The 13,762-nt window shown below is 43.9% G+C and overlaps 8 protein-coding genes across 8 annotated transcripts; 5 read left to right on the top strand and 3 right to left on the bottom strand.

Moving 5' to 3' along the window:
- Positions 1-310: 310 nt before the first annotated feature.
- On the top strand, positions 311-2,527 carry L199_005194 (uncharacterized protein; the record flags this gene model as incomplete). Its single annotated transcript, XM_064890908.1, has 9 exons — positions 311-577; positions 641-718; positions 803-969; positions 1,039-1,198; positions 1,270-1,494; positions 1,573-1,879; positions 1,947-2,203; positions 2,273-2,349; positions 2,437-2,527. The coding sequence occupies 9 exons, from the start codon at positions 311-313 to the stop codon at positions 2,525-2,527; spliced, it is 1,629 nt and encodes a 542-aa protein (XP_064746980.1).
- Positions 2,528-2,934: 407 nt separating this feature from the next.
- On the top strand, positions 2,935-4,230 carry L199_005193 (uncharacterized protein; the record flags this gene model as incomplete). Its single annotated transcript, XM_064890907.1, has 1 exon — positions 2,935-4,230. One exon carries the CDS (start codon positions 2,935-2,937, stop codon positions 4,228-4,230), a length of 1,296 nt encoding a protein of 431 aa, XP_064746979.1.
- A 289-nt stretch (positions 4,231-4,519) lies between these two features.
- L199_005192 (Fe-S protein assembly co-chaperone HscB) lies at positions 4,520-5,462 on the bottom strand (the record flags this gene model as incomplete). The annotated part of the gene is made up of 3 exons (XM_064890906.1): positions 4,520-4,659; positions 4,738-4,879; positions 4,971-5,462. 3 exons carry the CDS (start codon positions 5,460-5,462, stop codon positions 4,520-4,522), a joined length of 774 nt encoding a protein of 257 aa, XP_064746978.1.
- Positions 5,463-5,837: 375 nt separating this feature from the next.
- Positions 5,838-6,651, top strand: L199_005191 (thioredoxin-like protein 4A; the record flags this gene model as incomplete). Its single annotated transcript, XM_064890905.1, has 6 exons — positions 5,838-5,857; positions 5,936-6,172; positions 6,275-6,322; positions 6,381-6,408; positions 6,484-6,553; positions 6,623-6,651. 6 exons carry the CDS (start codon positions 5,838-5,840, stop codon positions 6,649-6,651), a joined length of 432 nt encoding a protein of 143 aa, XP_064746977.1.
- Positions 6,652-7,034: 383 nt separating this feature from the next.
- On the bottom strand, positions 7,035-7,982 carry L199_005190 (mitochondrial import inner membrane translocase subunit TIM17; the record flags this gene model as incomplete). The annotated part of the gene is made up of 6 exons (XM_064890904.1): positions 7,035-7,078; positions 7,146-7,199; positions 7,273-7,335; positions 7,521-7,707; positions 7,772-7,871; positions 7,951-7,982. The coding sequence occupies 6 exons, from the start codon at positions 7,980-7,982 to the stop codon at positions 7,035-7,037; spliced, it is 480 nt and encodes a 159-aa protein (XP_064746976.1).
- Positions 7,983-8,587: 605 nt separating this feature from the next.
- Positions 8,588-9,483, top strand: L199_005189 (uncharacterized protein; the record flags this gene model as incomplete). The annotated part of the gene is made up of 5 exons (XM_064890903.1): positions 8,588-8,635; positions 8,700-8,733; positions 8,811-9,070; positions 9,273-9,313; positions 9,375-9,483. 5 exons carry the CDS (start codon positions 8,588-8,590, stop codon positions 9,481-9,483), a joined length of 492 nt encoding a protein of 163 aa, XP_064746975.1.
- Positions 9,484-9,741: 258 nt separating this feature from the next.
- L199_005188 (uncharacterized protein) lies at positions 9,742-10,941 on the bottom strand (the record flags this gene model as incomplete). The annotated part of the gene is made up of 4 exons (XM_064890902.1): positions 9,742-10,148; positions 10,336-10,543; positions 10,637-10,766; positions 10,838-10,941. 4 exons carry the CDS (start codon positions 10,939-10,941, stop codon positions 9,742-9,744), a joined length of 849 nt encoding a protein of 282 aa, XP_064746974.1.
- A 694-nt stretch (positions 10,942-11,635) lies between these two features.
- On the top strand, positions 11,636-13,720 carry L199_005187 (uncharacterized protein; the record flags this gene model as incomplete). The annotated part of the gene is made up of 9 exons (XM_064890901.1): positions 11,636-11,939; positions 12,065-12,072; positions 12,155-12,252; positions 12,441-12,744; positions 12,824-12,935; positions 12,989-13,099; positions 13,167-13,261; positions 13,323-13,413; positions 13,491-13,720. 9 exons carry the CDS (start codon positions 11,636-11,638, stop codon positions 13,718-13,720), a joined length of 1,353 nt encoding a protein of 450 aa, XP_064746973.1.
- Positions 13,721-13,762: the final 42 nt, after the last annotated feature.

Below are 13,762 nucleotides of genomic sequence, written 5' to 3'. Positions count from 1 at the left end.
CCTGATCCGCGGTCTTGGGATTTCTTGTCGGCGATCGCCGCTTGGGCGATTGGTTGCGTCGGCTAAATGCTAAAAGGGAAAGGAAGGGCAAGTAACTAAGCGCTAAAAGCTAAAGAAAGAGATCGCCTCTCTCTATCTTTGGATTTCCATTTTCATTTTCCAATACATCAGTGTCAAAAGTCCGACTCGATCTTGCCATTTTCCAATCCTCGATTCTTTGCATCATACATATAGATATATAGATCCAATATTCCTTCTCCTTCTTCCTCCTTTTTTCCCTCCTTGCCATACTCACAGAGAACAACCCACGATGGCAACGAAATCACAACCTTCCACCGAGTTAGACGCTCTCGAGCTTTCCGATCGATCCAAAGATACTTATCTCCCTACGACCGACGTGAATGGACAAAATACTGCTCAACTACCCCAGACGGATTATCGGTATGACGAAGAAGCCGCTGCGAATGGCAGGTATAGAAAGTACCCCAATGGCGTTGTTGGTCTAGCTAAGCGAGGTATGGATGTATTGGTTGAACATGGTGTGGAAGAGAGAGGTATAGAACCTAGACCTGAAGATGTGAGTAACCGCTAGCGTTTATATTAGATGCAAAGGATTGATGGTTTGCGTTCACTCTTGCAGGATCGAGATACACTGACTATCTGGTCATACCTCCCTCAAACGACATTATGGGCAGCCTTCAACTTCAACATCCTTTCTGTGAGGTTCTATTCATATTCTCGTTTCAGCATTTGCTTTGGGGAGAACACCTGGATCACAGACTGATTTACCTTCTCACCTTAGTTTTCAGAAGGTGTCATTGGACCAGCTCTTTTTGGTTTGAATTGGCGAGCCTCAGCAGCATGTATCGTCCTGTTTACTCTTGCTTCCGGTATACCAGTAGCATACTGCGCCACGAATGGTCCGAAGACAGGTATGAGGCAGATGGTACAGGCTAGATATGGCTTAGGGTAAGCTAATCATACTAAAGCAACATCATTGGTACTCAGCTGACTGATAACCATTCCTGAATGTGATAGATACTTCCCCGCCATGATCTTCGGTCTGATAAATTGCGCGACCATGATCGGATTTATGTCTCTTACCGCCATCTTAGCTGGACAATGTCTGTCATTAGCATCGAATAGTACAATGAGCTATAACGTTGGAATTGTGATTGCTGCTCTAATAGCTTTAATCGTAAGTTATATCATTCAGCTTTGTCCTTCCGTTTCGTGCCGCTCAGCTGATTCCTTACACCTTCCGGATAGCTCTCCTTCGTCGGTCTAAAAGCATTGCATATCGTATCACTCACCGCATTCCCGATTATGATCGTCGTCTTCATCGCCCTGACAGGGATATCAGGAAACAAGCTTCACCTAGCTGTTGCACAAGCTGCCTACGACGCTACAGGGGTCACTGCTAGTGGTGTGTTAGGTTATGGAGCAAGTTTGATTGGATTTACTATCACGTATTCTTCTTTAGCTAGTGATTTCGTGAGTGATCATACCTTATCATATGGAGTCATTCATTCTGCAGTATAAAGTGCTTTCACTGATATCATCCGTTCATAGACCACCTCGTTACCCGCTCACACCCCTCGATTACCCCTATTCCTCTGCGTCTACCTCGGTCTTACCATTCCGATAATCTCAATCACCCTACTCGGAGCAGCTTGTCAATTGGCCTCGTACTCTATTGTCTCATGGGCTGAAGGGTCTGAAGTTGGTGTACCAAATTTGATATTCGAAATCACAGGCTCAGGTGGAGGAGCAAGATTCGTCATGGTTTTGTTCTGTTTGAGTGTAGTCGCCAATACTGCTCCAACCATTTATTCAGCTGGATTGAGCGGTCAAGTCGCTATCCCCTTTTTGGTCAAAGGTTAGTAATATTCCTCATCGTCGATGACCACGAAGAACCAGCTGATATTCTTGGATGCGGAATTTAGTTCCTAGATATTTCTTAGCTGTTATCGTCACAGCTATATACCTCCCTATTGCCATCGTCGGAGCATCATCATTCTACGTTGCTCTCGAAAACTTCTCAGCGGTATTGTCATATTGGACTGCCTTGTATATCCCACCAACGTTGATCGAACCGATGTTATTCCGTAATCCAGTAGGTAGGAAGACTTACCCTGTTGAAATTTGGAATAAGATTGGTAAATTACCTATTGGTTTGGCATGTATATGTTCATCGATATGCGTGAGTACAAGTCTCTTTCCCGCTTCATCCGGTGATATTGGTATTGACGTTGATGTATTGGCGATATAGGGCATACCCATCATTGTCGCTTCGATGTCTCAGTCCTGGTGGGTCGGATGGATAGCCAGGAAGATCACCGCTGGATCGTGAGTGTCGTTTTCTCCAATCATCTGAAATCACGTCCATGTGTTCATAAAGTGTTGTATGGCTGATAATCTGCGTCATGGTAATAGTGGAGACGTCGCTTTCGAACTTGGAGCAACGGTCGTCACCTTAGTCTATTTACCTGTTAGATATCTAGAAAGGAAGTATACTGGTCGCTAAAGGACAGGGATAGGGATATATATTCTGGAGTTGCACATACACATCTACAATTCATCTTGTCATATTAAAACATCATCTATACATCATTAACATTCATCTCTATAGGGCATCAACTGTCTCTGGTCATTGGCATATGCATATTCGATATAAGACCGTGAAATTCACATGTTAGATAGTCGATTTACAATTGAAAGTGGAGTTTGCCACCTACGCCCGAATTAGTCACCATTTTGCCACCCAACAATCACTAACAAGTCATCCAGTTGATCCAGTTGATCCAGTTGATTTTCCTTCATATCCTTCATCATACACTTCGACCTCATATACACAATTGAAATTCGTCGCGTATGTCGTACCCAACTAATAAGCACTTTAACGCAATCTAATTTGATGTCAACCAGTGAGATATGACAGACCCTCCTCGAGCTTATCGAGCAGGTTTAGGTCTTCCTCAGGCAGTGATCATCAGATCATCTCCTGGACCCCTTCCCACTCCATCGCATTATCATTCATCCCTAATCGAAGACCAATCAACAAATGAGACAGAGGAAGAGACTATTCGCAATGCATATAGAGGAGTCATACCAAAAGAGACTATATGGAAAGAATGGAATGTAAATCCTACATCCCACGGTCCAGCCAAATTGGTCCTTCCACCTAAATTCGTCATTTCCTCTACGCAGTATGATGAATTGGGAAGGTCGTCAAATGATGGAGTAGATGTATTGGTGGATAAAGGAAAAACTCGGGAGGAAGGAGAGAAGAAAGAGAGTGGGAGGGATGTAGCGGATTGGTACATGAGTTTAGCGAAAAGTAGAAGTGGAAGTGGGACACCTGCAAATGTATCATCTACCAATACTGATACGAATACGAATATGGCTCAGGAAGTCAAAACTATCATACAGGATTCCACCACCCAATCGGTTGCTTCGTCATCCACTTCCATTCCAACCACTGCCTCTTCTTCATCGTCAACATTACCAAGCTCAAACACTCAGAAACCCCTCCGAGTCCATTCAAGAGATTGGTTCATCCGTCGAGCCCTACTTCATTCCTCATCGTCCACCCCTGTACCACCATCGCGTACCACTTCGATAGGTAATTTGTTGAAAATGAACCCATCGGCGCCGGTTAAAAGACAGTACGAACCTCAGTATGTGCTTGGACCGGAGAATAAGGGGTATGAGATATTGAAAGATCGTTTGGGATGGCATGGAGGTGGGTTGGGTAAACCTGATGGGTGGGAAGCCAGTCAGAGCCAGCCTGAGGAGTCAGGCTCATCTGCATCTGGGTCTTCAACTGTAGTGGATGAGAAGGGAAAGGTTAAAGAAGTACTAGAGATAGATGATAATGGTCAACCTATAATCGATCTTACTTTAGACTCTGATGAAGATTTTGATGGTTCCGAAGAAGAAAAGAAATATGGACCGGGTCGAACGGCACCTATACCCACAATGTTGAAATTGGATCGTAAAGGATTGGGACACACGCATAATTCGAGAAATAAGAACATCGCTTCGTTAGCCAAGAAAGTAACTCATAGTCACAAAGAGATTGAAGATGCCCGGAGGAGATCACAGTATGGTAGAGGGAAAGGGCATGGACGAGGTTTGGAGTTGGGGAAGAAAGGGAAAGTGAAGTGGAAAGAAAGAGATAAGAAGGATAGAGATGAGAGGAGGGCCATCAAAGCTGCTTTAGGTTGAAGTGTATTCTTATAGTTCTGGATTATAAGTCAGGAAGGTGATGTAGAGGTAAATCTGTATTTGTAATTTATCGTCGTTGTATGTAAATGAGATACGAATGTCATACGAAATCGTCAAGATGATGAACATGCATTGTATATACATGGTATATACATTGTATATACATTGATCTATTGTGTTGAGATATATGCTGTAGATGCCATTCGATTTCAACGATTCTATGTGATATTCTTCTACAATCGCCATTACAATGACAAGATACAACACTGCACACCTGTTCTACCCTACCTCATATCGACTTCTCCCTAGCGGCATTTTCAAGCCCTCTCCAATATTTCAACTGCACCGCCAAATTCTTCGCTTCATCAAGATTAGGTGGATCTTCACTGAATGCCGATTGGAGCTGTGCTATTATGTCTTCTACTTTTGCTACGATCGGGACCAGACACACGGGTCAGATTCAAATTAGTTCGTTTGAGGGTTTCACATGATGTATATCGGACTTACCATGATTATCACTCCGTATCCTCTGGATATCCTCTTGGCTCTCAGCTTCTTCGAGCTCTTCTCTCGCTTCGAGGATCTCAGCCAACATCATTGGATCGTCCAATTTATCCGTCTCCTCCGTAGCTTTATCATATATCGATAACTACAACGATAACATATCAGCTCGACAATCATAGCTTACATGTTACATCTAATGTTGTGACTATGAATCAAGTTGTAGGACATAGACATACAATATACTCTGCTCTCCTGAGTTCATCCCCCAGGACATTATAAGCCTCATTAACCCTTCCTGACAACTCCCTAGCTAGATCTACTATCTTATCACCCTTGGAAGTGAACTTATCAGGATGCAATTCCCTCTGTCTCCGCACCCATCGACTTCTTAGATCACTCTTGTCCAATCCGAATCCATGTGAGGGTAAATGACCCAATTCTCGGGGTATATCAAATGGACCGTTGGGGGATGAACCGATAGGAGCAGATAGGTATAACATTGAATGATGGGAGAGTGTGGATGGCAATGGTAGTAGTGCTGAGCAGTTGGGACAGGGGGATAATGGAAGTGGGATGGATCGAGAACATGAGGGACATTGATGATGGGGTGGTTCGGGAGGGGAGGTTGAGTGATAGATTCTGACTCGTGCTGAAGGTGGTATACATCGGAGAGGATGGATTTTGAGCGGGTGGAGTGTCGCAGGGGACAGACGTAGATTTGTGATCATGATGGATCAGTGCCGGCGACGAGTTTGCAAAACTTCCAGAAAGAGAGAGATCGGGTGCTTAAAGCTGGATCGAGGTGTTAATGTTGAAGCCGATGGTTAAATGCTTAATGGATAATTCAAAGTTTTTCATTGAATTTCCAACGAAAGAAAGTAGGCCGAAACGATAGACAGATAGATTATGACGCAGTTCCAAGTATCTTTCCTGTTGATATTTCGAATGTTTTCCTTTTGCCTGCTTGACCTCCACCATAGGGTTACTCGAAGCTTGACAACAACAAATAAATCTGCATCAAACCTCTCGCTCCGTTCTTTCCTTCATTGTCCATCCCAGCTGTATATCCCGATCAAGCCGACAATAGGAGATATCCATCCATCATGTCCTATTTTATGACCCAGTAAGCTTCTTCTTCCCTTTCCATCCAACCGTTGCCTCCCTTCCCTTACTGAACATCCATCTGTTATTCTACTCTCAGCTTACATTCAGGATGGCACGTCGACCAAGCCATCCTCGTAGAGGAAGATCGAGTCGTCTGCATTCGATTCGGTCACGACCACGACCAAGAGTGTATGGCACTTGACGAAACGCTATACGGCGTATCAGAGAAAGTACAGAATTTCGCGGTCATTTACCTAGTGGATATAACGCAAGTACCGGATTTTAACAAGATGTACGAGTTGTATGATAATTGTTCTTTAATGTTTTTCTATCGGTGAGTCAGTCTCTCTCCACAAACCACTTCACGTGTTTCTGTATATGTATAATGTCCGTTGGGGTCATGGAAAAGCTAATGCTGATCATAATGATACTGCAGAAATAAACATATTATGATTGATCTGGGTACAGGTGATAACAACAAGATGTAAGCTGCCTATTCATTTGTGCTACAACTTCAGCTGACTTGAAGTGTGGTTTTGTAGCAATTGGGCGATAACGGATAAACAAGAAGTGGGTCTGCATCTACGATACCCCATGACAAATACTGAAAGAACGTATGAACAATAGCTGATGTGACGGTTATAGCTTATCGATATTATCGAGACTGTATATAGAGGAGCATCCAAGGGACGAGGTTTGGTAGTATCCCCTAGAGGTGAGTACGATCTATTAATTGTTGAGTCGAGACGGTTTACTGATATGGTCTTCTTCACATTCTATATAGATTACTCAACTCGACAGAAAGGTCGATAAAATAGAGTATGTGGTATTTTGGGTTAAGAAGGACTTTCTTCAATTAGATGCGACGCATATAATGTACATTGTATCATACATCTTATAGCACAATGGGATGATTAGCCTGGCGTATAATATTTGCATAATGAACAGAATACATCATCCAGCTAGCTGTTGGTGTCTGTGAGACGGGTTATTGCCTTCAGATCTCATCATAATCGCAATGCCAATTTTCATGTCCCTCGCCTATGCATCGGAAAGATTGAATCTTGATCATTGAATCAAACGGCAGACAGAACCCTTTATCTATATATAACATATGCATGCTGGAGAAGTGATACTGCCAAACGTCGAGTCTACGTAGTATGGATCCCAAGGATAGAGGTAATGAATGGATGGTATTAAGCGACAGCTGGTGAAGGTGATGCTGGTGCTTGTTCGGGTACTGAAAGGGTTCGTAAGGAATCAGTATATGTCACTCTTCACCACAGCTTCGGGGATAATCCACTCACATTGCATCTGAGGGATCGGCTGGGCGAACATTCGATTCATGAGTACACCGACACCTATATCATGCAAAATGTCAGCTACTGAGATAAACATGTGGGTCAAGCAGCTGAACGTAGTGCAGGAACTCACCTTCAAACACTCCTAAGAGAATACCACATCCTACTGCTGAGCCGAACGCTGATCTAGGACCGGCTATAAGTGAGATATCAAGTTCAGCATACAATCATATTTATGATCATTGATAAACCAGCTATCATCCGCGACAGCTCCCAGTTCATCATTTTGCACTACACAGCGGTATAATTTTTTCCCCTACATTTTCTTCTCGCGTATACATCTATTTTCTGCCAATTCTTCTCAAGGGGTAAAAAACTCACCTCTCAAAGCCAAACTTCCACCCGTCAAGAAACCCGAGATAATAGCATTCCAAGGATCTTCCTTTTGTCTATACCCTTTGACCGCACAGTCGAACGTCGAGAACAATCCACCCCATACACCGAAATTACCTCCTAATACTGGCGCTCGGGCTTTTATAGCTGACATTGAGCCTACAAATCGTTCTCCCTATACACAGAATACCTTTAGCATATTCCATTTCTCTCGGTGGGTGAAGTGAGTGCCGACTCACCCTCGGACTATTCCTCGCTCCTTTTATACCATGCCATATACCACCACCTATCGCACCCATTGCAAAGGCTCCTCCGAAATCGTTAAGGATGACATAGGGACTGTAAGGGTCGGATTAGCTCTTAGCTCGTGTCCATTGAAAGTCGAAAGAAAAATGATCATAATGAGTCACGGACTCACCATGGATCTCGAGAATGATCACCGTGAGACATGTTGGATTATAAAATTGGATGGACTTGAGCAAGGTGAGATTGGTGAATAATGGTTTTTCGACAACTACCAAATATGGGTATTCGCTTTGGAGATGAGATGTCTTGAGTCTGAGTTCTGTTTTATCCCCTTGCCAATATTGAAAATGGGTGATCTAGCCCTTAGCTCCTTAGTTGAACCTCGTGATGACAGATATTGTTGTTGCTTGATGCAGTAGTGTGATATATTTTGAAAGATCGCTAAAGAGATTCAAAAGTCAACGGAATGTTCGATTCTAGCGGCAAAAACCAGAATCCCAGCAAAAAGTCAAATGGCTCACATTAAATGGGTACAACATATAAACTATAATTTCCAGTCAAAGTTGAAAACATCAACCCTCCTCGCTGTGAGTGATTGTGGTGAACAACTAACTCACTTTACCATAGATACAACCGTTATACATAAAACGTACAGATCAGCTAACAAGCTACCATACCCAAGCCTCTGAGCACCGCCTCCTCACCCGACTTCAGCCCCTACACCTTCTTGCAGATCCGTCAGCGCCGAACCTTCCCATTCCTTCCCTCTCTCATCCCTCTCCTCTCACATACAGAAACGAATAGACAATATGGCCGAATCATCTAACATAATTTTCGAAGACCGATTCACAGTAGAGGTGAGCTGGTCTGTGCTCTATCGCCTAAGGAGATTGTAAGCTGATAGCAGTATTGGAACTGTAGACAGTTGATAAAGATGGAAAGAAGTTCGATCGAGGTGTGTCTTTATGTTGCGTCCCAACTTTCGCTATTATGATATGTACATACTGATGAGATTGGTGGGTTGTATGATAGTATCAAGGATAACAGCTCCTTCTCACAATCTCAACATGTCCCTCACCCTTGACTTAGCCAACGAACTGTATCCACTGGAAGTAGGCGAGATGTTCACCTTGGCTATAGCTCGAACGTTGGTTCCTGAGGAATTGAATACAGAGGAAGATGAGGAAAACGAAGATGGACAAGGACAGTCTACGAAGAAGATAAAGAGAGAATTGTGGAGATCTGAAAATATGGGATTGGGGGAGGATTACGATTATGTCATGTATGGAAAGGTGTGTATGACTTCCCTATGCGAATCACACATCTGAGAGGGTTGTCAACGAGGAGGGGAACCGGTAGACTACAGACCACCTTTCTAGTCTTAACGGTACTAGAAATACCAAACACGGGCGATAGACGTAGTGCCTGTGAGGGAGAGAGACATAAATGGAAAGTTTGAATCGAAGCTGACGCTATTGTAATTTATCCTCGTAGATCTACAAATTTGACGACTCAGCACAGGGCGATAATCAAACGTGAGTAATCTTCAATATCTCTGTCGTATGTCTCTCCTCACTGTATGTCCACTTTCAATAGCACCGCATACTTCTCTTTTGGTGGTTTGCTCATGGCTCTCAGAGGATCGTACCGACATCTCGCTAGTGTGGTAGTTGGGGAGAACGTATATTTACTTATGAGGAAGTAAATCCGTATCGTTTGTCGCTTGATTTGGTCTTTATGCATCTATATACCAATATGAATGCCTTGTGCGACAACAGTTTGCTCCATCTGTTTGAACATTAGTGGTATCAAATTCGAATGCATACAATGAATGCATCTTCTAACAACACACAAAACATCCGACCAACCAACCTTCCATCTTTATCCTTTCACTACTACATGAACTCGGAAAGAGAAAAAATACATTGTTGGTCGATTACCACTAGTATATCACCTTACTATACTATTGATCTTTCCTATCTTTACCTACCGAAAGTGATTTTCCAATCTCCAACATCCTAGGTGGGACTTGAATAGAGGTCAACATGGAAATACCGAATCCCAAGATCGGCAAAAAGATTCCAAAAGTAATCAACAATGAGGTGATAATTGGAGTAGTCAATAATTGGACTCTTTCCAGCAATGGGGCATCTTTCGAAGGGATAGTCGAGTTTCTGTTCGGTGTGTTGCTGGGCTCTGAGGTGGAAGTGGAGGTCGGACCTGATAAGGTGGTTGTTGCGCTGGCTGAATGGGTGATGTGCGTTGGGAATGGTCTTTCTTGTCTTTTCTCCTGTGAAGAGGAAGAGGAAGAGGAGCCGGTGAGGAGGAGGATGTATGGTTCAGGAAGGGAGGAGGGGATGGAGGGGAATGCTAACAGGAAAGACAAAGAAATTAGTCAATATTCAGGTGAGACGTATATGCAGATCAAGGTGATATGATGACAAGGATAGTGAAGTAACCGCTGCCAGACGGAAGAACACCGTATGTATATAGATCCGAAGCGAGATTTGGGGTGCCCAAGAGGGAAAGAAAGCAATGTTGAATGCAGATCACCCACATTCTGCTTCAGCTGATTCAATCAGGATCACATTCTTCTGACCTTCCACACGCTCGTCGAAGGAAGATACTACCTCAGCACCACACGATTCGGCCCATCCTTGTAATGCACCATCTAATCCCCTTTTGTGGGGTCGGGTCAAATACGGTATATGAAGGTGAGCATCGTGAGTTGGGTAATTGAGATTGGCGAGTTGAGATGAGTGCAGCTACAAGCAACGATAACCAGGTGAGCGACGATACGAAGGAGATGGCTGTGTAATCTGATACGGTATATATCGGATCGGGATGTAGAAACCCACTTGATCTTTATGAACGACCACTACGGTCTCCCAATCGCATCCCAGACTCGATAATGTACCATAAACCTCGTCGGCCGGTGCTAGTGCCGATCCAGATAAAAGTTTGGAAGCTTCCTCAAATGCTCGACTCCTGAAGAACCGATACATGAGGAAGTCAGATCGTGATGTCCTCTGAACGAAACAGTGAGACGTTCAGCTTACGGATCGGTGTTCCATAGCAACAAAGGGGAGGTATCTCTGAATGCCAAAGCTGGAGAAGCGAGTAGAGCGGCAGTCAGAATCGATAGTGAGCTTGAGGAGCGCATCCTGATCTTCCTATCTCTTGATATCTCTGTGGTGAGATCTGATTTTTGTTTTCCTAGCCAGAGGGTCGTTGACAAAGGTGAATTCAGTGTTACAGTGAGTGATTCAATCGCTCAATCGCTCAATCGCTCAATCGCTCAATCGCTCAATCACTCTCGGACAACTCTGACCGTCATCGACCATGCGTGTGCCGCTACGCATGCCTATATGAGGTTTAAAACGAGATGGGAGCCTAACCTAACACGTCTTTCCGATAACGCCGGTTGAATTACCGCATTTGGCAGTTAATGTTACACTCGTTAAGCGTGATATCATAGTGGGCGGTTTAACCGATTATGGTAACACGTTAGTCAACTCCCCCATACCATACGATCCAAAAACAATCTCATCATCATCACACTCTTCCTTCTTCCCTCGATATAACAACATACCACAACACCGCATAACTAACGTAGGCATCTACATCTTACTGACCCATACGCTCATACTCATACTTATACTTACGCTGATATTGTATTTCTTGCATAGCACTCGATTCATTCATTTCACTTCGAGGACAAGGAATACCAATTAGTCGGATCACGCGTCTAGATCGTCAATAGTAAGTCCACCTCTCCCATCTCCCCCATACTGCTGTTTATCCCTCCATCAGGTCTACTCGTATGTGTGCTGATATCGGCTGTGGTTGTCGTAGCAATGTCAGCCGAGGAATCAACATCAGCAGCACCAGCTGTAGACGCGTCTGCCCCAGCTGAAACAGTCGAGAAACCATCTTCATCCTCTGCCCCAGCACAAGCTACAGCGGCAGCAACAGAAGAAAAACCAAAATCATCTTCACCACTTAAGAAACCACCATCATCGAAACCACGAGGTAGACCTTCGACAGGTGGTGGAGCGTCAAATAAGAAATCAACAGCCTCAGCGAATAATAATGACGAGAAGAGAAATTTCGAAGTTGGGGAGATCGTCTTGGCTAGATTGAGGGGTTATCCACCTTGGCGTGAGTGATAGATGTCCAGTTCATCCAGATCATTTTCAATCATCGACAACGAACGAAGTTTTTGGTGTGCAATGATTTTTGCTGATGGTTTTTTGGTTGGAATTGCATGATTTGCTGGATAATAGCTGCTAGAGTGAGTGTCATCCTATATTCTTCACCCCCTACTGTGTTTGATCGCTTAGAGTGGGAATATGCTGATGGTATCTTTTTGACAGATCGCCAACCCAGATACACTCCCTCGTAATGTTTTGAAGCAAAGACCAGGAAAGAACCCTTTGATTTTCTGTTGTCAATTCTTCCCAGCTGGTGACTTGTGAGTTTTGAAGAATCTTCATCTTGTCATTTTTCACCAATCCCAAATCCCTTCACTCATCTTGAAATTTCATCTCATCTCACCATGCCGTATCATGGATTACTGTTATAATCTTTCCCATCTCCCGTTCAACATGCCCTCATCTGGTTTTGTCACATGCTGATCTACCATTTACTTCCGATTCTTAGCTCATGGCTCCAATCGAAAGAGATCAAACCCCTCAGCCAATCTGACATCTCCGCTTACCTCGGTGAATCTCACCGAAAGTCTGCTGGAGGATTGAGAGAAGCGTACATAACCGCTCAAGATCCCACCGAATGGGACGCTCAACAAGCGGATCTCCAACAGGCCAAGGAAGATGCTGAGAATGAAAATGAGGTGGATGAAATTGAAGATGAGGAAGAGGAAGAGGCTACCACCGGTGGAAAGAGGAAGAGAGCTGCTCCGGAGAAAAAGAAAGACGGTAAAAAGGCTAAAACTACTAAATCCAAGGTTAGTTCAGATTATTCTTAATTTTTGGTGACTGATTGGGTTGCGGGAACGGTCAAGGGATGTGCTGTGATATGCCTAGGATGCTGTGAAAGAAGAGGATATTTCGGATATTAGGGAGATTACCGTACAGTGCGATGAGAGAGAGGAGATGGACAATTCCTGGAACTTTAGACCCAAAGAACATTCGGGGTGTGATCTGGTGGCGCGACTAACACTGATTCTTATTTCCTATAGGCTACCGTAGACGACGATTCCAAATCCAAATCCAAACCAGCCGCTAAACCTAAATCTACCGCTACTAAAGGATCGAAACCACCAGCATCCAAGCCTGAGAACCAGGAGCCTGTGGATGACGGTGAGTGTTCCTCCGCTACATCTGCTGTGCATTCTGGACGATATCGTAGCTGATCAGATTTATACAGATCCCCTTGCTTCCAACCCTGAGTGCGTCAAGGTCAAGGATTGGAGGCATAAACTTCAAAGAGCCTTCCTGAGCAAGTCATTGCCATCTGCTGAGGTGAGTCAGCCATCAAATGAAGGTCGAGCATCAAGATCTAACTATCGTCGCCACAATACAGGAAATGCCAAGCTACGATGACTTATTCAAGACTATCGAGTCGTACGATTCAATGACGATAGATGCTTTACAGTATTCCAAGATCGGTAAAGGTGAGTTTCTCCTCGTATTTAAACAGATCAAGATCAACGGCCGAGGCTAATATGCTAATACTCTGTTGTGGTCGTAGTGATGAAGAAGATCATGACTTTAAACGAGATCCCTCGCAATCAAGAATTCAAAATCACCGATCGAGCTTCCAAACTCATGCACCAATGGACGGATTTCATCGCTTCGAGCGAGAACAAGCCTAATGGAGCTGCGAACGGTGAAGCTCCAGCTTCCACAGCGGTAAATGGAGAGAAGAAGGAAGAAGTAACTGAAAAGAAGGATAGTGAGAAGATGGAAGTTGATGCTTAAGCACAAGGAAGAAAACAGAGGTGGAAAAGAAGTAAAGCCGAT

This window comes from Kwoniella botswanensis, chromosome 1 (genome assembly GCF_036426115.1).
Source record: "Kwoniella botswanensis chromosome 1, complete sequence".
Taxonomy (NCBI): Eukaryota; Fungi; Basidiomycota; class Tremellomycetes; order Tremellales; family Cryptococcaceae; genus Kwoniella; species Kwoniella botswanensis.
Note: the sequence above shows the minus strand (reverse complement) of the source record. Positions and strands in the feature narration are given on the sequence as shown.